This window comes from Lampris incognitus, chromosome 1 (assembly GCF_029633865.1).
Source record: "Lampris incognitus isolate fLamInc1 chromosome 1, fLamInc1.hap2, whole genome shotgun sequence".
NCBI lineage: Eukaryota > Metazoa > Chordata > Actinopteri > Lampriformes > Lampridae > Lampris > Lampris incognitus.
Window position 1 is genome coordinate 131941218 of NC_079211.1, and position 23684 is coordinate 131964901.

The following is a 23684-nucleotide window of genomic DNA, read 5'->3' on the forward strand; positions in this document are numbered from 1 at the left end:
GTCATTTCACTATTTATGACGTGTTTTGGTCGCATCATTTCCTTAATGAAGTTCATGAAAAAACCAGCGTTCTCCAGTGCAGAGTAATAGTCTAAATTGATTTTTGATTACTGAAACATGTCTGGTTACTGACACCGTTTCAAATGCACCATGACTATTAAAATGTTAATTTTAGTGTCAGTTTCTTAACAGACATACTAACATTTGTAATGCATTAATATCTCAATTGGGTATTTATCTTGACAGATTATAGAGTTTAAAAACCGTTGCAGTCAAAATGACCGCCCACAGTCGTTCTAGTAGTTTTTAAGTTCTGGTCATTGTAGGGGACTGTTTCAATATTTATTTTCATTCTTTTATTTTTTTTGCTTTCACGTTTTATAGGCCTTGTTACGTTTGTTAGAGTAGTAATATGTGTTTTCCGTTTTGTTTTTCAGGTAATATTTTCCCTTTTCAATTTTGATATCAAGTTCGACCGCGTCTCTCTGAAGTTTAAATGGTTTAAAAATAGTATTATAGTTGTAAAAATTTTAATTTTGGTGTCAGTCATTTCCTAACAGACATACTAACATAGGCAATGCATTAATATCGCAACTGGGTATTTATATCTTGACAAAAAATGTCTGTCAATTTGACCGCCCATGGTCATTATAGGCAGACGTGAAATCCCGGTCGTTCTAGTGTTAAGAAATGGGTTATGTATTTTAACGCACCATCAAACTACATTGATATAAACGGTATTGTCTCATCCTATATCTTGTTTGAAAATATACTGATATAACTTAAAAAGTCGATGTACCGCCCAGCCCTAATTAGGGTATCAATATACTGCCCAGCTCTACATACAGGAAGTGACTAATTTTTCTTCCACCCTTTTATTACATTTTCCCACACTTTAGAACACGTTCATGAGCTTCAACGTACATATGGAGTAGGTACAGTGCCTTACCAGAAGCGCAAACCCACCTACCTGCAAGACAAATTCTGCCAAGAAGAATGGGCAAAAATTACTCCAGAAGAATGTGCAAAGCTTGTACAGAGTTACCCCAAGAGAATCGTGGCTGTTATTACAGCAAAAGGGTGCCCTACAAAGTATTGATATGTGGGGGTTGAATACTTACGCAAGCAATATATCTTAGTTTTTAATAGGGATGTCCCCCGAAACCCGGTTCCAAATTAGTAAAAACCGGAGCATTTTTAAGATCCGACGTTTTCGGCTCTGCTATCGGTAGTCGGTGGGTACTCGAGAAATCATGGAGTGAGATTTATATTGTGGCAAATGTGTTTTTCGAGGAATTTAAACGTCGCGAACATAATCTTGTTTGCCGTTTTCGCCATCTCTCTCTCTTACTGCGCGAGGGGCGGGGCTGTGCTGTGCTCCACACACTCGCTCACACACGCACAGACAGCTCTGCTCAAGTGCTCATCATGGCGGAGAGAACTAAACGTTCAAAAGTTTGGGTATATTTTTCAAAAGTCGATGACAACAATGCTCGTTGCCATAAGTGCAACAAATCATTTGCCAGTAAGGTTGGCAATACAAGCAATCTGTTGAAACATATTTTGTCGAAACATGGTATTAATCTGCAGAAATGCGGAGTTTTCGACTGCTTTGCTCGTAGAGTTCCATCCACTTCCACTGCAGGTAAGCCGTATGAGCCATAGATACGGAGTTAAGTAGGCTAATAACGAATTATTACGAATAGGCCAATAAATAAAATATAATTGCTTAGCCAATTGTTTAGCTACAAATATATAAGCCATAGATACGGAGTTAGCTAGGCTAATAACGAATTATTATGAATAGACTAATAAGCAAAATATAATTGCTTAGCTAATTGTTTAGCTGCAAATATTTGAAAGATTTCACAACTTTTTGTAGATTGTCAGGCTGAGGCTGCAGCCACCATGTCCCAGCCCACCCCTCCTCCCTCTACCACCACCGGTCCCAGCCAAGCCCAAAGTCCCTTCACGCTAGCAGCTAGTGGAAGGATGACGGAGGATAGGGTGAACGAGTGTCACAGGGCTGTGACCCAGTTTGTTGTCAAAGGCCTGCACCCCTTCTCTACAGTGGAGTCCAAGGGCTCTAGGTAACAACTAATCAGTCAGTGTATATTGAGTTTTTTTTAAATACATAGTTGTCAAAAAGGGGAGCAGCTTTGTTATAAGTTATTGAAGCAGCTATTCCCACCACTCCACACAAATTTACAATAATTCAATCCTTTCTTTACTTTAGGGAGATGACCAATGCTCTAAACTGCAAATATACCCCTCGCTGCAGGAATGTCCTCAGTAACACACTGATTCCTGCCTGGTATAATGTTGAAAAGGCCAATGTTATCGCAGAGCTTAAAGATGTGCCAAAGTTAGCCATTACAACTGATGGGTGGACCAGCTTAACTCAGAACCACTACCTCACGGTTACAGCACATTACACAAGCCAAGGCAGTGTGAAACAAAAGGTGCTTAAAACCAGAGCTGTTTACCAGGCACAAACAGGAGATGTAGTGGCTGAGGAGATCACAGAAATTCTTGAAGAATTTAGCATAGAAGTTGGCAAGATTGTAGCAGTGACAGTCGACAATGCTGCTAATATGGATGTTGCCATAAGGAAACTCCATGTCCTGAAAATCAGATGCTTTGCTCACACACTGAACATAGCAGCGCACAAAATCTATCAGATCAGTGCCATTGACAGGTGGGCAGGAAGAATCAGGGCAGTGGTTGTCTGGAAAAAGAGGTCATTCATGGCTAAAACAGTCCTGAAAGAAAAGGAGCAGCTACTAGGTAAGAAGCCAGTTCAACCTATTAAAGCATTTTTTTTAAAATTCCCAATTCCCAATCAAATTTTAATTAATTTAATTATATATTCAAGTGTGCTGTGATGAAAATTTTTGTTTGTTTCAGACCTTCCCCAACACACAATGATCCTTGATGTGAAAACAAGGTGGAATTCTCTCTTCCTTATGGTAGAAAGATTCATGGAGCAATACCCAGCAATCCAAGCTGCATCCATGGACCCACGACTCAGGAAACAGATGGAAAAGGATAAATTTGGCCGGCTGAAAGATGAGGATTTCCAGAAGGCTGAGGAGTTTGTACAACTCATGCGTGTCATGTACACATCCACCCTGTACGTCTCCAGTGAACAAACTCCCACCTGTGGCCAAATCCTCCCGATCCTCAGGAAACTTGAAGACCATTTCACAGTGCAGGAGGAAGACACACTGTTTGTGTCGAGCATTAAAGAGAAGGTTTGGGGGAATCTCTCTGGACGTTACCAGGAAGACACCATCCAGGCCTTCCTACTCGAGGCGACAGCGATGGACCCCAGGTTCAAAGGGAAGATGGAGAGTGATGCCACCTGGGACCAGTTGAGGGAGGCAGCTGTAGCAGAGGAGGAGGGCCACACAGAGGAGCAGGGCCACACAGACCAGCAGCAACAGGAGTCAGAAGAAGAAGGAAAGGAGGAGACAGCCACTCCACTCTACAAACCAAGGAATGCCTTGGAGGAGCTTTTTGCTGATGAAGACATGGAGCTGCGGACCACCATGCGGCAGAACACCTTGTCCGTCAGTGAACGAGTTGATCACGAACTCCAACTCTACAAAGGCCTGCCTTCCATCCCCATGTCAGAATCCCCTGCTTTGTGGTGGTGGGAAAAGAGAGGTACTCTGCCCCTGCTGACACAGCTTGCAACCACCTACCTCTGTGCCCAAGCCTCCTCCTCCCCCAGTGAGAGGGTCTTCTCTACAGCCGGGGACACTATAAGTCAAGAGAGATCACGACTCCTGCTGGAGAAGGCAGATATGTTGATTTTTCTGCAGAAGAACTGTTAGGATAATGTTCTAGGTTCTTGTTTGTTTGAACTTCCGTTAGCCTTTTGCTGTAAAAATTTATTTTTTATATATTTTTTTCTTTTTCTTTATCTTTATCTACTTTTATTTTTTTATCTTATTTGTTGTTGTTGAATGTTGATTATAAAGTCTATAATTCAGACGCATTTAAAACATTGCTGCTGCTGCTGAATAAATAATATTTGTTTATATTTATATAAAGTTATATAATAGAATAATAAAGCAATGTCGATTCTGTTCTTAATTAAGTGTCTTTTTTTCTTGCACAACAATCAAAAAGAACCGATAAGGGTATCGATAAAGTACCGAACCGATAAGCAGTATCGATAAGAGTAGTAGCATCGATAAAATCCTAACGATACCCATCCCTAGGTTTTTAATTTTTTTTTTTACAGTCAGTGAAACATAACTTACACTATATGGACAAAAGTATTGGGACACACCTCTTAATGAATTCAGGTGTTTCATTCTGACCCATTGCCACAGGTGTATAAAATCAAGCAGCTAGCCATGCAGTCTGCATTTACCAACATTTGTGAAAGAATGGTTCGTTCTGAAGAGCTCAGTGAATTCAAGCGTGGTACGGTCATAGGATGGCACCTTTGCAGTAAGTCAGTTTGTGAAATTTCTTCCCTGGTAGATATTCCACGGTCAACTCTAAGTGGTATTATTGAAAAAAATGGAAGCGTTTAGGAACAACAGCAACTCAGCCACGAAGTGGCAGACCACGTAAAGTCACACAGCGGGGTCAACGAGTGCTGAGGTGCATAGTGTGTAAAAGTCACCAACGCTCTGTTGACTCAATAACTGCAGAGTTCCAAACTTCCTCTGGCATTAACATCAGCACAAAAGCTGTGCGCTTCATGGAATAGACTTCTATGGCCGAGCATCTGCATGCAAGCCTTACATCACCAAGCACAATGCCAAGCGAGGGATGGAGTGGTGTAAAGCACGCTGCCACTGGACTCCGGAGCAGTGGAAACATGTTCTGTGGAGTGACGAATGAATCGCGCTTCTCTGTCTGGCAGTCTGATGGACGAGTCTGGGTTGGCGGATGCCAGGAGAACGTTGTTACCTGCCTGACTTCATTGTGCCAACTGTAAAGTTTGGTGGAGAAGGGATAATGATATGGGGTTGTTTTTCAGTGGTTGGGCTAGGCCCCTTAATTCCAGTGAAGGGAAATCTTAACGCTTCAGCATACCAAGACATTTTGGACAATTCTATGCTTCCAACTTTGTGGGAACAGTTTGGGGAGGGCCCTTTTCTGTTCCAGCATGACTGTGCCCCAGCGCACAAAGCAAGGTCCATTAAGACATGGTTGGGTGAGTTTGGTGTGGAAGAACTTGACTGGCCCGCACACAGCCCTGACCTCAACCCCATCAAACAACTTTGGGATGAACTAGAACGGAGATTGTGAGCCAGGTCTTCTTGTTCAACATCAGTGCCTGACCTCACAAATGCTCTTCTGGATGAAAAGGGAAAAATTCCCCAGACAACACTCCAAAATCTTGTGGAAAGCCTTCCCAGAAGAGTGGAAGCCGTTTTCGCTGCAAAGGGGGGGGGGGGGAACCAACTCTATATTAATGCCTATGGATTTAGAATAATAATTTTATTTATATAGCACCTTTCGAAAACAATTTTAGAAAGTGCTTCACAAAAAAACAAAAAAAAAAAACAAAACAAAAACATAAAACCAGACAAGGCTGGAATAAGAGTAAGATCAAATAAGAGTAAGAATAAAAACAGTAAAAATAAAAACAAATAAACATTTGTAAAAGCTTTCATAAAAAGAAAAGTTTTAAGACGAGACTTAAAAGACGCTAAAGACTTAGTTTGTCTTAGCTCAGCAGGAAGAGAGTTCGATAGTGTGGGGGCTCTAACAGCAAAAGCCCAATCACCCTTTGTAACCAACCGAGACCTGGGGATAACTAGCAGGGCTTCATCTGAAGACTTTAATGGTCGAGGGGGGACATACCAAGTCAATAAATCACAAATGTATAAAAGAGCAATACCATTTAAAGCCTTGAAAGTCAGCAGTAAAATTTTAAAAATCAATTTGAAATCTAACAGGGAGCCAGTGTAGGGAGGCAAGCATAGGAGTGATACAGTCATGCCTCCTTGTCCCTGTAATGAGCCAAGCAGTGGCATTTTGTACCTACTGCAGATGGTGGAATGAGCCCTTGCCGATACCAGAATAAAGTGCATTACAGTAGTTGAGTCGAGAAAAGATAAAAGAGTGTACAACTTTTTGCAAATCAGCAATTGATAAAAATGACCTAATTTTGGAAATTAGCTTGAGTTGGAAAAAGCATGACTGAACAACATGTTTAATTTGACTGTCAAAACTGAGGTTAGCATCAAATATTACCCCAAGATTCCTAGCAGGCTGTTTAAGACTACCTGACAGACCACCAAGATTAGTAGCAAACGGACTGATGGAATTTTTCAGACCGAACAGAATGACCTCAGACTCATCATTAAATTTAAGAAAATTTTTGGACATCCAGGTTTTAATGTCGGGGAGGCAAGCTGTAAGATTTAATAGGGTGCTAGGATCAGTGGGTTTTAGTGACATGTATAACCGAGCGTCGTCAGCATAAAAATGGTAGAGCACATCGTGATTTTGAATGACCTGGCCAAGGGGCAGCGTGTATATAGGGAAGAGAAGGGGGGCCAAGAACTGAGCCTTGAGGGACACCACAACTCAACTGAGCCACTGAGGAGGTAGAGTTACCCAGAACAACAGAAAAAGTTCTGCTGGTGAGGTAAGAGTGTAATAAGTTAAGAGCCGAGCCCTTGATGCCAACCCAAATCTCTAAGCGATGTAGGAGGATGCTGTGATCAACCGTGTCAAAAGGCAGCTCTTAAGTCCAAAAGAACTACAAATGAGCAGTCCCCTCTGTCAGCATGCAGCAGTAGATCATTAGTGACCTTAACTACAGCTGTCTCAGTACTATGAAGTGCTCAACAACTAGACTGGAAACTATTAAAACAGTATTTGTGTTCATAAAAGAAATCAAGTGAGAAGAAATTACTCTCCAGAACCTCCGATAAAAAAGACAATTTTAAGATTGGCCTGTAGTTACTTAAGGAAAGGGGGTCTAAATTAGGTTTCTTCAGCAACGGGTGAATGATGGCATGCTTAAAACTGTCTGGGAAAGAACCGGAGACCAGAGGATTATTAAGAATTTGAAGAATAATTGGGCTGATAGTGGAAAATACCTCGAGTAGCTAATGGGAATGATGTCTAGGATGCAGGAGGATGAGTTCATGTTGGAGACTGTAGTCTCCAACACTGAAATTTATGGATGCACCTATACCACTTTTTTCAGACCAAGTACAAGTACTTACATTTGAGTACTTGCCGATACCGAGTACCAATATGAGTACTTAATAATGCCATTACACTTCTTACAATTACTTTGAAAATGTGTTTCATTTTCATCAGACATTGTTAATTCTCTGATTGTAACAAACTGTCATTACTGACATTTGAACATTCAGCTATAAGTTTTTCTTAACCATTGCATTGCCACAGATATCACTATAATATAACCACACTTAAGTGTAACAAAATTGTCATACTGACATTTTAACATTCAATACTTTTCTTAAGCATGGCCACACATTTCACTAAAATAACCACTTTTTAGTGTAACAAATTGTCGTTGCTGACATTTTAACCGCCCGTGGGTGGTATCTGGACATTTTCTCTCGCTTCTCCAGCGTTTGCTGCAAAGTTGGTTGTTGCCGTTTCCCACTGCTATTAGCAAACGCCTTGAACTCAGCCTCGTGTTGGTTCTTCAGTTGTTTTATCAAATTGCTTGTGTTGAAAGAGCTAGTTTTTTGTTTTGTTTTTTTAGTCCGCGGTGGTGTAGCGGTCTAAGCATCGGCTTTGTGTCGATGCAGTTGCCCACTGGGGACCGGGGTTTGCGCCTCGGCCTCATCGGAGCCGTCTATCGGACTCCATGAAGCAGCAATAATTGGCAACACTGTCTTCGGGAGGGGGGCAGAGTCGGTTTGTGTTCGTCATGTGAATGCATCTCTGTGTGTGTTGGAAAAAGCAGTGGTTCGGCCTGGATTTGCCTTGTAATGAAAGTGGCGAGGCATCTCCTTCGAGACTGCCGGCCAGAGAGATGCAGTTGGCGAACGCATGCAGTACAAGGGTGGGTGTTTGAACTAGAATAGGGATCGATTGGCCACTAAATTTTGCTGAGCATAATTTGCAGTTGGCTTTACTTTTGTCACCGCCGCTTACTTTGAAAAATCTCCACACGGCTGACATTGCTCCTCCTCCACTGCCTACCTGCTCAACTGAGAGGTGAATGTAATGCTGCTGTAAAGTGGTATCGGGTGTTGTTGTATCGGAGCAGTTTTATGATTACGAGTACACGTGCACAGTATCGGACCGATACCCGATGCTGGTATCAGCATCAGTACATCCTTACTGAAATTGTAATTGGGTGAAAGAAGCAGAATTAACATGGGGAAGGGAACGAAAAGAGCCTGGCTGGATTTGGGATCAAATATTCTCCACCTTGTTTACAAAATCAGTGAGAAATTTTTCAGAAAACTCAACATCAGGTTCAAAAAGAGAGGTGGAGGGACCATTAATAACAGAATCAATTACCCTGAAGAGAACTTTAGGATTGTGGTTATTTCTCAATATTAGTTCAGAGAAGTACGCTGATCTCACATCCTTTTTAAAGGTGTTATGTGTTAATTCGGACTTGTTGGCCTTCCATTGTCATTGTTGTTCTACAGTCTTTTAAGGGCACGGGTGTGATCATTCAGCCAGGGGAGGTATTTTAATTTTTATCTCCTAATTTTAAATAGTGCAATTTGATCGAGGATGGATTGGCACTGATCATTGAATGAATTTAATAGTGCATCTGGATTGAGCGGTGATAAAGAGGGATTAAAGGATGATAAATTAAAAGCATCACAGAATTTAACGGCAGAGCCAGCGTTGAGAATGCAAGATCGTGTTTTAGGATAATGACTAGCAGTAACGAGCTGTAGTGAGACTTTGAAAATGATAGTTTTATGGTCAGATACAGGCATATCCACCAAATTGAGACATTCAAGAGAGAAACCAGAAGAGAGTACAAGGTCTAAAATGTGGCCTTTGGAGTGTGTGGCCCCTTTAACAGATTGAATGAGGTTAAAATAATCTACAAGATCCAAAAAACGTGAGGTGATGGAAGAGAAACACTATTTTGGCTACTTTAACGTACACATTTTAATTTGGACACTCAGGGTGTTTTAACTTATGTTATTATTTGCACCAGGGGTGTTAACAGTACACGTATTCATACCAAAAATGTTTGGTATGGGTCTTTCGGTTTGTCATGCATGTGTACAGAATGAATGCAGCGTTGTTTTAACCACTGCACATACAGAAATTGTATGTGCGGAATTTAGAGACTGACATGTCCTTTCTGAACACATTTTTTAACATTGGGAGTTTGAATCATAACTGAAAATAGGCGTGGTTTTATGAATTCAAAGCTATTGGCTACCATCTTCCTGTGTGATGACGTTTTCAGTGTCCTGTCTACTTTTTTTATTTTTTCGCATTTCGAACGTGACGACAGCATGGTGGTAAGCCTATGGCACGGCAGTGCAATAAAACTTGGCGAATAATATGTTCGATGATACAAATACCTGGTAGATAGATAGATGATAGATATTTAGATAAATAGATAGACAGCAATACGTCGTAGCAAGATTGAGAATAAATTCTCAGCAAAATAGCACAAACTCGAGCTAAGTAGCTAGCAGGAGGGGGTGAAAAGAACGGCTTCTCCATGGTTTTATAGCATCTCGCTGCGGACATACCCTATATGCAAACTGACTGGTGTCTACGTATCCACCGGCATAATTTGTCATTGGACACCATCTAAAGTCAATCGCAGATCTCTCTCGAGTGGCTGCAGACGCGATGTTTTGGCCACTGAATTTCTCCGTGGTCACATTTCAACTCGGAACATAGCCCATCAATAGGAATTTTCAGACTTTGATGTCAGTATCACTTTATTGTGAAACTCCTGAGTTTCCTCACTAGCCTATCCACTTTCACAACGGCCAGATACTGCAGATTCAGCCACCCCACTAAGCATGCACGCACACACGCAGACCAGCAAGATTACCGGTAACTTGGCATAGCACAGCCTTGTACTTACGGCGAACACGGATAAACCAGTGCTTGAAGATCTTGTAAAGTACATTTTCTAAATGCTGCACCTTAACACTAGAATGACCGGGATTGCACTCCTACCTAAAACGACCATGGGTGGTCAAAATGACCGATGGTTTTTAAACTCTCTATTCTGTCAAGATAAATACCCAATTGAGATATTAATGCATTGCATATGTTAGTATGTCAGTTAGGAAACTGACACCAAAATTAACATTTTAACAACTATAATACTATTTTTAAACAATTTAAAATTGCCGCTGTCCAACCCCTGTAAATACTGCAATGCCTCGGTTGGTAGTCATGGTGCGTCTGAAACGGCGGCTGTAACTGGATATGTTGTAATCAAAAATCAAGTTTAGGCTATTACTCTGCACTGGAGAATGCTAGTGTGTTTCTAGGACAGAGCAATGAATGTCGTGAAGGAAAATACTTGACCAACAAGTCATAGTGACATGATGCACACCATGACGCGAAAATTACGCAGTCATTTTAGATCTTACGATAGCTTTTTTTAGTGCAATTGATTTAAAACTCATTTTAATACAAATATAGACAATTTTAGGAGCATCCAGGGAGCGGCAGATGTGTATCTTTTTTTTTTTTTTTACCCGACCGAGTTATTAAACTTTGAAAATCCAAAACGGTCAAAATGACCGCCTTGGTTGTTCTAGTGTTAAATTGATATTTATTTTATTTTTCTCACAACACTGTGCATCTGCCGCCATAGGCTATGTGTCGTAAATTGGACGACCCGAGAGGGATGCTTAGGACGCGCTCGCAACTTGCATCAGGCGTGCTGTGGGTCTGGACCATTTGGTGGTTGTTTATTTATATGAGAGAATATTCATGTTGCACAATCCTAATGTGAAGCTGAAAGCTGCTAATGTGAATACAATTATAGTACAGTTTAAGTACAGTTAATTTTCTAAATGCTGCTCATTAATGGACGTTTATTTTTTATTTGAGAATATCCATTTTGACTTACTTTAAGTAAATTCTACTTTTTTTTAGTAGGTTGCAGCAGTATTGACAGACTTGTTAAAGACAGAGCCATACCCTCTTTGTTCAGTAAAACATTAATAATCATTAAAAAAAAGCCGTTATATTGCGTTTTTCCCTTCACTGTACCAAAAACATACCAAACCATGACTTCAAAACTGAGGGATGTACTGAACTGTGATTTTTGTGTACCAGTACACTCCTAATTTGCAATATTGTATACTGCTACATTCACCAATAAAACATTGTTCAATATTAAATTTTTCATATCGTCATGAATATCGTTATCGCAAAAATACCTTAAAATATATAATTTTAAGGCTACATTGCCCACCCCTGCACAAACAGTGAACCAGATATTTGAACGACACAAAGATTTTAGGCTGATTACCAAAATACATGTACACCCAGGTATTAGATATTACATTTTGGACTGTCTAAATGCACAAACAGAAATGGGGCCTTTAAAACAGATTACGACCAGTAATCAGTGTTGTGGTGAGGCACAAACATACACACACTGTGCCCATCATCGCTTCAAAGAGCACTTAATGTAATGTGACGGCCCCTGAGCCACCTACCTGCTGCCTCTGCCCATTCTCTCAGGTTGACCACCGCTCCCTTGGCTGGTGACAACACTCAGTGAAGCAGCCTGTTGTTTAAACTCTGCTTCACCTGGCCCTTTCCCTGCAAAGATACAACATTGAATTGACTTTAAAGTTAGAACGAGTAGGATTTTTCAAGGGTGGTTTGTAAACAACATTCAAAGTTGGCCCCTCCTCCCCCGGCTCAGTGACACCAGAAGTGCATGACCCATGACCATAGTTGCCAGAACACATCCCCAGTGTACAGGCCCACACCATGTCGCTCTTCATTCCCATTCTCTCCTTCAGTGCTCACCAGAGGGTGAAAGCAAACCCCAGATTCACTCTCATTTTGGAACGAGCTTTGCATTTCACCTCGCTATAATTGCGTCTTTTTGAAGCCATCTCTCCTAGTGATGTGCGGGTCGACCCACAATCCACGGTTCGGGCTTACTACAAAATATCACAGGTTGGGGCAGGTCGGGTCAAAAAGTGACAAAGCAGTGTTCAGATTAAGTTATAAATACCTTACAAAAATACTGTGCGCATTAGGCTAGGGTGTGTATTCCTACTCCACCTTCTCTTAATCTCCGTCACTCTCTCAAACACACACATGCATGCACGCAAGCAGCTTTATCATCGATTTGCAATTGTGGTTTTGGTCAACGCATGTGTTTTTAGAGTGTTGAGGCGTTGCAAGTGGTATCCATAGCTTTTGTTTACAGCGCCAAAACCTTTTTTTTTTTGGTCAGAAAGAAGAGGCTAACACCGACGATATGGCGGACTTAATCAAAGAAAAGTTAAAAACAGGCTAATATTCAGTGGGCTATGCCATGCAATCAGTGTATTATGCTGGACAAACAGTCCAAAAACAAAATAGCGCAACACTGCTCACTTTGCTGTAGCATGGGCTAATTTGGACGTTTACGGGTCGGGTTCGGTTGGTTAATTAACACATACAGCGGCTTGCAAAAGTATTCATACCCCTTGAACTTTTCCACATTTTGTCACGTTACGACCACAAACAAATGTATTTTATTGGAATTTTATGTGAAAGACCAACACAACGTGGCACACAATTGTGAAGTACAAAGAAAATTATACACGATTTCAAAAATGTTTTTACAAATAAAAAACTGAAAAGTGCGGTGTGCAAAAGTATTCAGCCCCCTTTTCTCTGAGTGCAACCAATTGCCTTCAGAAGTTGCCTGATGATTGCTGAATGATTGAATGTTGACCTAATGACTAAACAGAGTCAACCTGTGTGTAATCTAATCTCAGGACAAATACAGCTGTTCTGTGACAGCCTCAGAGGTTTGTTAAGAGAATATTGGGGAGCAAACAGCATCACAAAGTCCAAGGAACACACCAGACAGGTCAGAGATAAAGTTGTGGAGAAGTTTAAAGCAGCGTTAGGCTATAAAAAGATTTCCCAAGCTTTGAACATCTCACGGAGCACTGTTAAATCCATCATCCGGAAATGGAAAGAGTATGGCACAACTGCAAACCTACCAAGACACGGCCGTCCACCTAAACTTACAGGCCGAACAAGGAGAGCACTGATCAGAGATGCAGCCAAGAGGCCCATGGTGACTCTGGACAAACTGCAGAGATCCACAGCTCAGGTGGGGGAATCTGTCCACAGGACAACTATTGGTCGTGCACTGCACAAATTTGGCCTTTATGGAAGAGTGGCAAGAAGAAAGCCATTGTTAAAAGAAAACCATAATAAGTCCCATTTGCAGTTTGCCAGAAGCCATGTGGGGGGCACAGCAAACATGTGGAAGAAGGTGCTCTGGTCAGATGAGACCAAAATTGAACTTTTTGGCCTAAATGCAAAACGCTATGTGTGGCGGAAAACTAACACTGCACATCACTCTGAACACACCATCCCCAATGTCAAACATGGTGGTGGCAGCATCGTGCTCTGGGGGTGCTTCTCTTCAGCAGGGACAGGGAAGCTGGTCAGAGTTGATGGGAAGATGGATGGAGCCAAATACAGGACAATCTTGGAAGAAAACCTGTTGGAGTCTGCAAAAGACTTGAGACTGGGGCGGAGGTTCACCTTCCAGCAGGACAACGACCCTTAACATAAAGCCAGGGCTACAATGGAATGGTTTAAAACAAAACATATTCATGTGTTAGAATGGCCCAGTCAAAGTACAGACCTAAATCCAATTGAGAATCTGTGGCAAGATCTGAAAACTGCCGTTCACAACCACTCTCCATCTAATCTGACTGAGCTTGAGCTGTTTTGCAAAGAAGAATGGGCAAAAATTTCAGTCTCTAGATGTGCAAAGCTGGTAGAGACATACCCCAAAAGACTTGCAGCTGTAATTGCAGCAAAAGGCAGTTCCACAAAGTAATGACTCAGGGGGGCTGAATACTTTTGCACACCGCACTTTTCAGTTTTTTATTTGTAAAAATTTTTTTAAATCATGTATAATTTTCTTTGTACTTCACAATTGTGTGCCACTTTGTGTTGGTCTTTCACATAAAATTCCAATAAAATATATTTATGTTTGTGGTCGAAACGTGACAAAATGTGGAAAAGTTCAAGGGGTATGAATACTTTTGCAAGCCACTGTATTTCAGTGGGTCGGGCAGGGCGGATTGGCTCTCCTAATGGGTCAGTTGGGTGCAGGTATTAAAAAAAAACCCCGACTCGGGCATCCGGGTAGTGTAGTGGTCTATGGCGTTGCCTACGAACACTGGGATCACCGGTTCAAATCTCCGTGTTATCTCCAGCTTTGTCGGGCATCGCTACAGACACAACTGGCCATGTCTGCGGGTGGGAAGCCGGATGTGGGTATGTGTCCCGTTTGCTGCACTAGCGCCTCCTCTGGTCGGTCAGGGTGCCTGTTCAGGGGGGAGGGGGAACAGTGTAATCCTCCCACGAGTTACGTCCCCCTGACAATCTACTCAATGTCAAGTGAAAAGAAGTGGCTGGCGACTTCATGTATCGGAGGAAGCATGCGGTAGTTTGCAGCCTCCCCGGATCGGCAGAGGAAGTGGAGCAAGACCGGGACGGCTCGGTAGAGTGGGGTAATTGGCCGGATACAATTGGGGAGAAAAAAGGGGAAAATTCCTTAAAAAAAAACTTTTTCTTTTACAATCTACAGTGAGCTGAGGGGCTTTATTACTTTTTTATTTTTTTGTTTTCTTTTTAAAATGTTCTGCATTCTTTTTTAATTTATTTCTGATTTTTCCCTTTTTTTCTCTCAATTTAGTGGCTAATCGATCCCCATTTTAGTTCAAACACCCACCTGCATGCGCTCGCCAACTGTATCTCTAAGACCGGCAGTCTCGAAGAATCCAGACCGAAGCACTGCTTTTTCCGACACACACAGACGCACTCATGTGACGAACACAAGCTGACTCCACCCCACTCCCGAAGACAGCGTTGCCAATTATTGCTGCTTCGTCAAGTCCGGGCATAGTCGGATCTGACGAGACCGGGGCGCGAACCCCGGTCCCCGATGGGTAACTACATTGACACAAAGCCGATGCTTAGACCGCTACACCACCACGGACCCATGTTCTCCATTCTTAGCAACGGTCTACTAGATTTCAGTTTAGTAATGGCTGTTCTAGAATAGTGCCTGTACATAGAACAATAAAGGATTGATACAAGCAGCCAGTGCAGCTACTGTTATTAAATCAATAGTCCAAATTCTAAAAAAAAGCTGTACAGGTTACAGTGGAGCAGTAATAAAATCTTGAACTCTAACTGTCAGATAAAATATCTAAGTAGAAAGGCAACTTTAGAAATGTATGTGAAAGGAAAATGTTACAACAACAAAAGATCCAGTTTGTGAAAATTCATCCAAATTACTAACTGGTGCCAAACTTTCTGGGGTCATCTCTTTGGACATACATTCATATATTTCACAATATCCATCAATCTAACCTTTCATTAAAAACAAAAAATACCAAATGTTTACATGCAAAAAAAGTCTCTTTTCAAAAATCTATGACTAGCATATTCAAGACAACTGCTACATCTACTACTACTACTACTACTTTTGGCTGCTCCCGTTAGGGGTCGCCACAGCGGATCATCCGTTTCCACCTGTGTGGAAGAGAGATGCTGGGTATATTGGGAGGAGGATGCTGAATATGGGTTTGCCAGGGAAGAGGAAAAGAGTAAGGCCAAAGAGGAGATTTATGGATGTGGTGAAGGAAGGTGGCTGGTGTGACAGGAAGATGCAGAAGACAGGAAGAAATGGAAATGGATGATCTGCTGTGGCGACCCCTAACGGGAGCAGCCAAAAGTAGCAGTAGTAGGTTTGGATGATGGATGGATGGGGAAAATGTCATGCTGTGGCAGAATAGCAATTCTTCATAATAAATACAAGAGGGAGGGGTCTGGAGTTCCCCCACAAAAAAAAAATCAAATGTACCAAATATAAATACGCACCAACTGGTTGTGCTCCTCGTCCCCGTGACATGTGTGGGGGTTCGATACCCATACCCCTAAACATCGACACCAGAGTGGATCCTTGACCTTGGGCGGGTGTGTCAACCTATGAAAGACAAAAAAAAGAAAAATATGTTTTTCACACAGTGGTAGGTTTACATTCAACCATTTAAGACTTAAAAAAATACAGTAGAAACCTTTTTGGCGATTCGTTCATTCTGTGTCTTCATACTCAGCAGCTCTTCTGACAAGTCTTGCTTGAAGGGTTCATCCGGTGATGTCAAACAATGCTGTGACGCCAAACCAGGTAGGCATGCTTCTCTTGCCACTCCCACCCTTGGTTCTGCAGCCGAACCAAGGAAAAGCCCTCTTGAATGACCACGACCTCCATAGTCACCCGACAAGGGCATCCCTCTGCATAATCCAGTGACACTCATGAGGGGGTTTACTGCTCTCCCAAACCCCATTAATGGCGCAGCGGCATGGGTGGCGAAACTTCTGGCCCGTCCCCTCCTGGGGCCTGCTGTGGAGAACTGCACACCTCTTCCGCCTCGTACAAAAGGCTCTCCAAGCTGTAGCCCTCGGCCCCTTGCCTGCTGCTGCAGGGGCATTTCACCAGGAAGGTCGCTGAAGGAAGGCTTGCTAGGATCCATTCTAGATACTAGTGCACCTATTATTCACCTGAGATACAAATAAAACAAAATGCTGAAAAATGACAATACAAAAAGCATGGGCTATTCAACAAAACAAGCATTAGCACTCAAAGAACACTGACACTTCAATGACAGTCAAATATGCTAAATTTGGTAACATTAGCTAAAAAAGCTCCTGGTAGTTTTCAACATGCCATCAAGTTAGGGGAAGTTTCCACTATGTAATTTTTTTTTATTTTAAATCAGCATATTCTAAAGTTTGCCGTGTTTTGTTCTTTACTCGATTGGTTAGACCAGAGTAAAGTTAGTTTTAATTTGCATATTGGACATTCAAGGGAATTTAAGGGACCGTCTTCCAAGCGCAGTTGTTTTTTTATTAGAAAAACTTCAATAGCTTCCCATATAAATGTCTCATACAAAACCAAGTCTGTTAGAAAGTTCATGGCAGGTGGGGGTCAACCTACAGCAATTGTTAGAAAATGTTGACTTTTTAATAATAACAAAAAAAAATTGACAGCAATACAGAAAACCTACTCATACAACACCAAGTGTGCTAGAAAATGCGCTACAGGAGGAATCAGGAACACTAATTTCACTTCATGCACTTGCATACATGAAATGAAATGCTGTTTCCCCTGCGCACAGCACTACAACAAAGACAAAAACACATCCAAAATCTACAAGAACACACATATCCCAACTAACACATATATCAAAAAAATTTTTTTAAAAAAATCACTGTCCAAAGGAACGAACGCCAGCAAGGATGAATGTTGGAACCTCCAGTCTGCACGGGCTAGCAGTTAGCTTCGCTCGTCCTGCTTCCGCATCCTGTTAATACTGCCCTCGGCATTTTCTCCTTGGACGCAGCTCCAGACAGGGGCTGTGGTCCCCGGGCCCACTGGACGAAGCAGACCAAGCTCTCCCAGCCAGACACCCTTGACACACCTCCCCGCACTCCTCACAACATCAAAAACACCAGTCAACGCCAGGGCCGTTGCCAGACCACCCTCGGTGTTATCGGAACTGCTGGTGTTACTGGAACTGCTAGCTAACTGCTAGTATGGACTAACTGTTAGCTTAGCCTGCCCTGCTCTCCCAGTCGAGCCCCGGGGTAGTCCAACCTTGGTGGGTCATCCTGTGTGGAGTTTGCATGTTCTCCCCGTGTCTGCGTGGGTTTCTTCCGGGGGCTCCGGTTTCCTCCCACAGTCCAAACACATGCAAGTCAGGTGAATTGGCCGTACTATATTGTCCCTAGGTATGAATGTGTGTGTGTGTGTGTGTGTGTGTGTGTGTGTGTGAGTGCGCGCAGGGTCACGGGGATGTTGGAGCCTATTCCAGCAGTCATTGAACGGCAGGCGGGGAGACACCCTGGACAGGCCGCCAGGCCATCACAGGGCCGACAAACACACAGCTGTAAGTTCCAATTATTTTGTCCAGGTTGTCCACACCTTTTTTTGTGGTTGTAGTCTAGGATGATGGCTGGCTTCCTGTCATTACGATCACTGATGTCACCCATATTGTGCAGTGTGCTCAGGAGGACCGCATTCTTGTTCCTCCTTGGGAGGTAAGAAACTAGAGTGGTGGTGAGGGTGAAGGCAAACTTTGACGAGAAGGCATCTCTTCCCCTTGTTGCAAGGAGTGCAGGGGGGAGCTCAGGCTTGTTCTTTCCAAAAGTGCCAACCATGGTGATCTTTCTCTTCGGGAACTGCTGGCTGAGTTTGCAAGAGCTGAAGAAATTTTCACACGTGACATTGTGCCCCTTCAGTCCAGCTGTCATATCAAGGACAATCTGCATCCCCTGGTTCTTCTCCGGGCCTCCACTGGTCAGCTTCCCTGTGTAGACTTGCGTCTTCCAAGCGTAGCTGGATTGTGCATCACAGGCCACCCATATCTTGATGTCATATTTTGCTGGCTTGCTGGGCATATACTGCCAGAAAGGACAGCGACTTTTTGACAAGAGATTACCATCAGTAATTAGCATCAGTGTCACAGAAAACAATCACATAAATCAATGATATTACAGCTATACAAAATAAAACAGTAAAAATCACTTGCATTACAGATATGAAAATAAAAATTTACCTTTGAATGGAAGCAGTTGATCATCTAGTTACTTCAGGCTCATGGTTGTAGAGATATAGCAGACGCTCCACCAACTCCTCCCAGACCTCTCTTATGGCCGCCAGTTCGTCTCTCACATCTTCCAGGTTTTGACTCACGGTTATCAAATCTTACCATTCTTGAAATAGTTTGAAAAACTTTCAGTGGCACCGAAAATCGCCCTTTCACTCTGCATCCCAGACTAGATGTAGCCTCACATCGGGACCTGTAAACACCTGCTAAGATTAGCAGCCCTGTGTAGGCATGCAGGTCAATCTTATCCATCCTTTCTCAGTTGTCTTTGTATTTACAGGCACCCTCCAAATTTGTCATCTCCAGGATGATATCTTTCGATGGCTGGTGTGATGAACATGTTGAATGTTGACACAATGTCACGGGCAACTGCATATCTTGTGGGTCCCGGGGTCATCTTTATGACATTTTGTGCTGCCATCCTGCCCTGGTTGTCATATGGTGACGAGGACCGTGTTATTTTGCTATCCTTAAGAGAAAAATATCACTGTTTCTGCTTGGGGGGGATTTGTTCTTCATCTGAAGATGATGCATCATGCTCTGTTGTATTCTTCCACATCTTCTTCACATACCTCTTCCTCTAAACCATTGTTCCCTTTGTCCTCCTGGACATCTGAAAAAAATCAGATCTAGGACCTGTTGGGCAGTGAACCGTGCACGCATGACTTCAGCCAGGAGAACTCGGCGTACTGTCACCTGCGGAACCTTTATGCTCAACAGGAAAGTATGTCTGATATCAATCGTGTGGGTGTGTGTCTCTGCGGTTTTCGTGGTATGTAACTGACTGTGACTATGATTTTAACTTCTGGGTGACTATGATTTTAACATATGGGTCAAACATGACCCCAAGACATTCTTAGTACCCTAGTGGTGTACAGCTTTCATGGAAATATGAAAAAAAAAGTTTCACTTTTTCTAATGTTGGGGTCACTCTAGGAAAAGTCATGAAATTTCAGGTTGAAAAAATTACCATTTAGAGTCTTTTCTCTACTGATAAACACTGTTATGGGCATTTTTGACCAAGACAACAGAAGGGATACTATGTCAACACTTAATCGGGCATTGGATATCCGTCGCCATATCACAAGAAGTAAACCCAGTTTAAACCAGATATCACTCAGTGGAAACACAGACCATTGGCGCAAGTGTTTTGTTTAGTTTTTTTTTAACAGCTTTTATTTCTGCAATAAAACTGCAATGGAAACCCGTATATTGTCAGCTCTGTGAGCCACGGGCCCTTTCAGACACGGCACCACTGCGCTCTGAAACCCATTCCGATGGCTCGCGTCGTGTCACGACGACTTTTAGTGCGTCGAGGAAAGCACGCAGGCTGCGCACTGTGACGAATACCTACGTGGCCAATAGAAAGGAGGCAGTCAGCCAAGTAGGCCAAACGGAGGAAAGGATAAAACTGTGCCCCACGGCCTTTTCTTCCTCTCTGCTCCTCTTCCTCTTAGCAGGGCTAGTGCTAGCGCATGCTTAGCACGGGACGGGTCCATCTTCATCGCCATCAATCACAAAATGACAAACTTGTCCTGCTAAGTTTTGAAAGTCCTGTTAAAAAGTGTCCTCCGCGACTCCCCCGAAAGCCTAGACAGCGTTGTGTCTGAAAGGGCCATTACGCGTCGGTTCTCGATTCATTATCTGTCCAAGAGAAACATGAAAACGGGTACCAGGTTTCGGAGCCATTTTGTGACACGTGGCACAATCCGTATATTGTTCGTCACGTAAGACAAGAAGTAAAGAGAAATCAGGTAAAACAGACAAGAGATATCGTTCTACGCGTTCTCAACTTTTAGCAGAGAAAAGTGATAAAAGTTCTCGCAATAACGCTTATCAGCCAATTAACAATTATTTTTCCAGCTTTTAGCAGAGAAAGTGATTCAAGTTCTCGCAATAATGCTTATCAGCCAATTTAATTAACTGTAATTTTTTCCAGCTTTTAGCAGAGAAAAGTGATAAAAGTTCTCACAATAACGCTTATCAGCCAATTTAATTAACTGTAATTTTTTTCAGCTTTTAGCGGAGAAAAGTAATCAAAGTTCTCGCAATAACGCTTATCAGCCAATTTAATTAACTGTAATTTTTTTGCAGCTTTTAGCAGAGAAAAGTGATAAAAGTTCTCGCAATAACGCTTACCAGCCAACAAACTCACCTGCGTCGTTAATGTGGCCGTACTGAAATGGCTTCTGGGCTCGGCGCGGTCCGGTCGCGAATTTATCAACTTCAGAGTGGGAGGGGGGCTCATTAATATTCATATAGGAAGCGCTACCTAATTGGCCGCCTGCCACTCTGCGTTTGGGAAATTCGCGGCCCGGTCATGCATGGGATTGATACACGTCCATCTGCTGTGCTCTAAACGTCACATTCATGAAAGTAAATTATGGAGCTAGATTTGTCTTTTTATTATCCAATCAAAAAATAACTCACTTTAATCAAAAAATAACTCACCTCAATCAAAAAATATTTTCAATCAAAGAAAATAAGTTTTCAAATGCAATTTTTTTGATCTCAAATATTTTTTTGCATTCAAACACATTTTTTCTTTGATTGAAAATATTTTTTTGATTGAGGTGTTAGTTTTTGTTTGAAAATATTTTTTTGATTGAACTGAATTATTTTTTGATTGAAAATATTTTTTTTTGATTGAAGTGATTTTTTTGTGTTTGGGCCATTTTATGGGTAGGATATTTGTGTTTTAATTTTCCAATCAAAAAAATAATGATTCTATATATATATATATATATATATATATATATATATATATATATTTAAAAAGAAAACTTCGATCCCCAAAAATATCTTTTTTTAAAATTTTAGTCATAAGAATGTATTCAAACCCCTTTTTTTCTTTGATTGAACAACATATTTTTGGGTTGATCTTTTGGTTGAGGTTTTTTTTTGATTTAAACTTTTTTTGGAGTCCTTTGCCTTTGAGTTTCGAAGCGTCACCTTTGAGTTTCGAAGCGAGTGAAATTCAAACTTAATTTTTTGAAGCACATTTCCCACGGTGGGCGGGTGCTTCCTCATTGGGCAGACGATTTGAGTGACAATTGTCCACAGCAATGACGTTTGACAGGATCGGATGCTCGCGTCAAACACTTCCTGTCAAAGTGCCATTCGCAATTCATCGCAGTAACTCGTTCAGACTTTCCACAATAATGTAAGTATTGGTTGAATTAATATTGGTTCATGTTAAAAATTGAAGTAGCCTATATTTAGTTGTAGCCTACATCCTGACAAGTTATGTTTTGTTTTGTTGTTTTAAAGTAAGGGAGAAGTTGAGATAGCTGGCTAGCGTTATCTTTGGAAGCCCCGGTAGAGGGAACTAGTTACATGTTGCAAGGTGTTTTAGGCATAAACCCGTGGGCTCGTTATTCAGATCAAATTAAATCAATTTTATTTGTATAGCCCAATATCACAAATTACAAATTTGCCTCAGTGGGCTTAACAGCAACACAACATCCTGTCCTTAGACCCTCTCATCAGATAAGAAACAACTCCTAAAAAAACAACCCTTAAACAGGGAGAAAAAATAGGAAGAAACTTCAGGGAGAGCAACAGAGGAGGGATCTCTCTCCCAAGACAGACAACGTAAAATGAATGCTGTGTTTACGCAATTTACACAATACAACATTGAAAGAGGATAACACAATTACAATGGACTTATAAAATTTATAAAGAATATGATGTGCAGGATGCCAAGCAGTATCCAGACGCCATCGGAAAAGTCCAGGACCCAAGCCACGCGGCCAACATCATCGTGTAAAAAAAAATTTTTAATTAAAAAAACTATATATATATATATATATATATATATATATAGTTTTTTTAATTAAAAATTTTCCACATATATATATATGTGGATTTATAAAAAGAAAATGTGATGAGGGGAATGGCAGGCAGCATCCAAGTGGTGACCACCATCACCATGGAGACCTGGGAGGAGAACCAACTGCATGTGCACACAAGGGAGACTCACATGACACCATTCACATACAGAAAAAGAAAAAAGAGAAGACATCATTCAGAGAGCGAGAACAAACGTGAGAGAAGAGAACAGTTTGCAATAGTCATTAGTCATAATCAATTAAATCATCAACTAGTCATAATCTATACTCTATAATCTAGTCGGCAGAACAGTGGTTGGTAAATTCATTGAGACAGAAAACCGATCCGCCATGCAGAAGCACTCAACTTAAAGGCAACTAACTGTAAGCTAAGGCAAAAAGATGAGTTTTAAGTTTGGATTTAAAGGACTCAACAGACTCTGATTGTCTTGACGGCAGCAGGCAGGTTCTGCCACAAGAATGGAGCTCGATAGGAAAAGGCCCTGCCACCAGCTGACTTCTTTTTAACTTTGGGTACACACAGGAGCCCTGTGTTTTGAGAGCGAAGAGCTCGAGATGGAATATGCGGTTTAAGGAGATCAGACAGGTAAGTTGGGGCAAGCCCATTTAGGATTTTATAAGTCAGCAGAAGCACCTTGTATTCTGATCTAACATGGATAGGAAGCCAATGAAGGGAGGCAAGAATTGGTGTAATATGGTCAAATTTCCTAGATTTGGTTAGAATTCTAGCAGCAGCATTCTAAGCCATCTGAAGACTTTCAGTACTAGAATGTGGCAGACCTGAAAACAGAACATTACAGTCATCAACTCTAGATGAAACAAATGCATCTCTGCATCAGCCATGGAGAGAAAAGACCGAATTTTAGCTATGTTATGTAAGTGAAAAATGGCAGTCTTGGCGATTTCTTTAATGTGCTTATCAAAGGAAAGGCTGGGATCAAACATAACACCAAGATTTTTGGCTGCCACACTTTGTGAAACC

General features: G+C 41.8%; 1 protein-coding gene across 1 annotated transcript in view; it reads right to left on the bottom strand.

Annotated features, from left to right (window-relative positions):
* Positions 1-16715, bottom strand: part of piwil2 (piwi-like RNA-mediated gene silencing 2) — an 81751-nt gene extending 65036 nt beyond the window's left edge. The window contains exons 1-3 of the mRNA XM_056279784.1: positions 16260-16715; positions 16063-16168; positions 11640-11745 (exon numbers count right to left, since the gene is read on the bottom strand). Of these exons, the coding sequence (XP_056135759.1) occupies positions 11640-11745; positions 16063-16168; positions 16260-16715 (668 nt within the window). The remainder of the gene's footprint in view (positions 1-11639; positions 11746-16062; positions 16169-16259) is intronic.
* Between the last annotated feature and the right edge of the window lie 6969 nt (positions 16716-23684).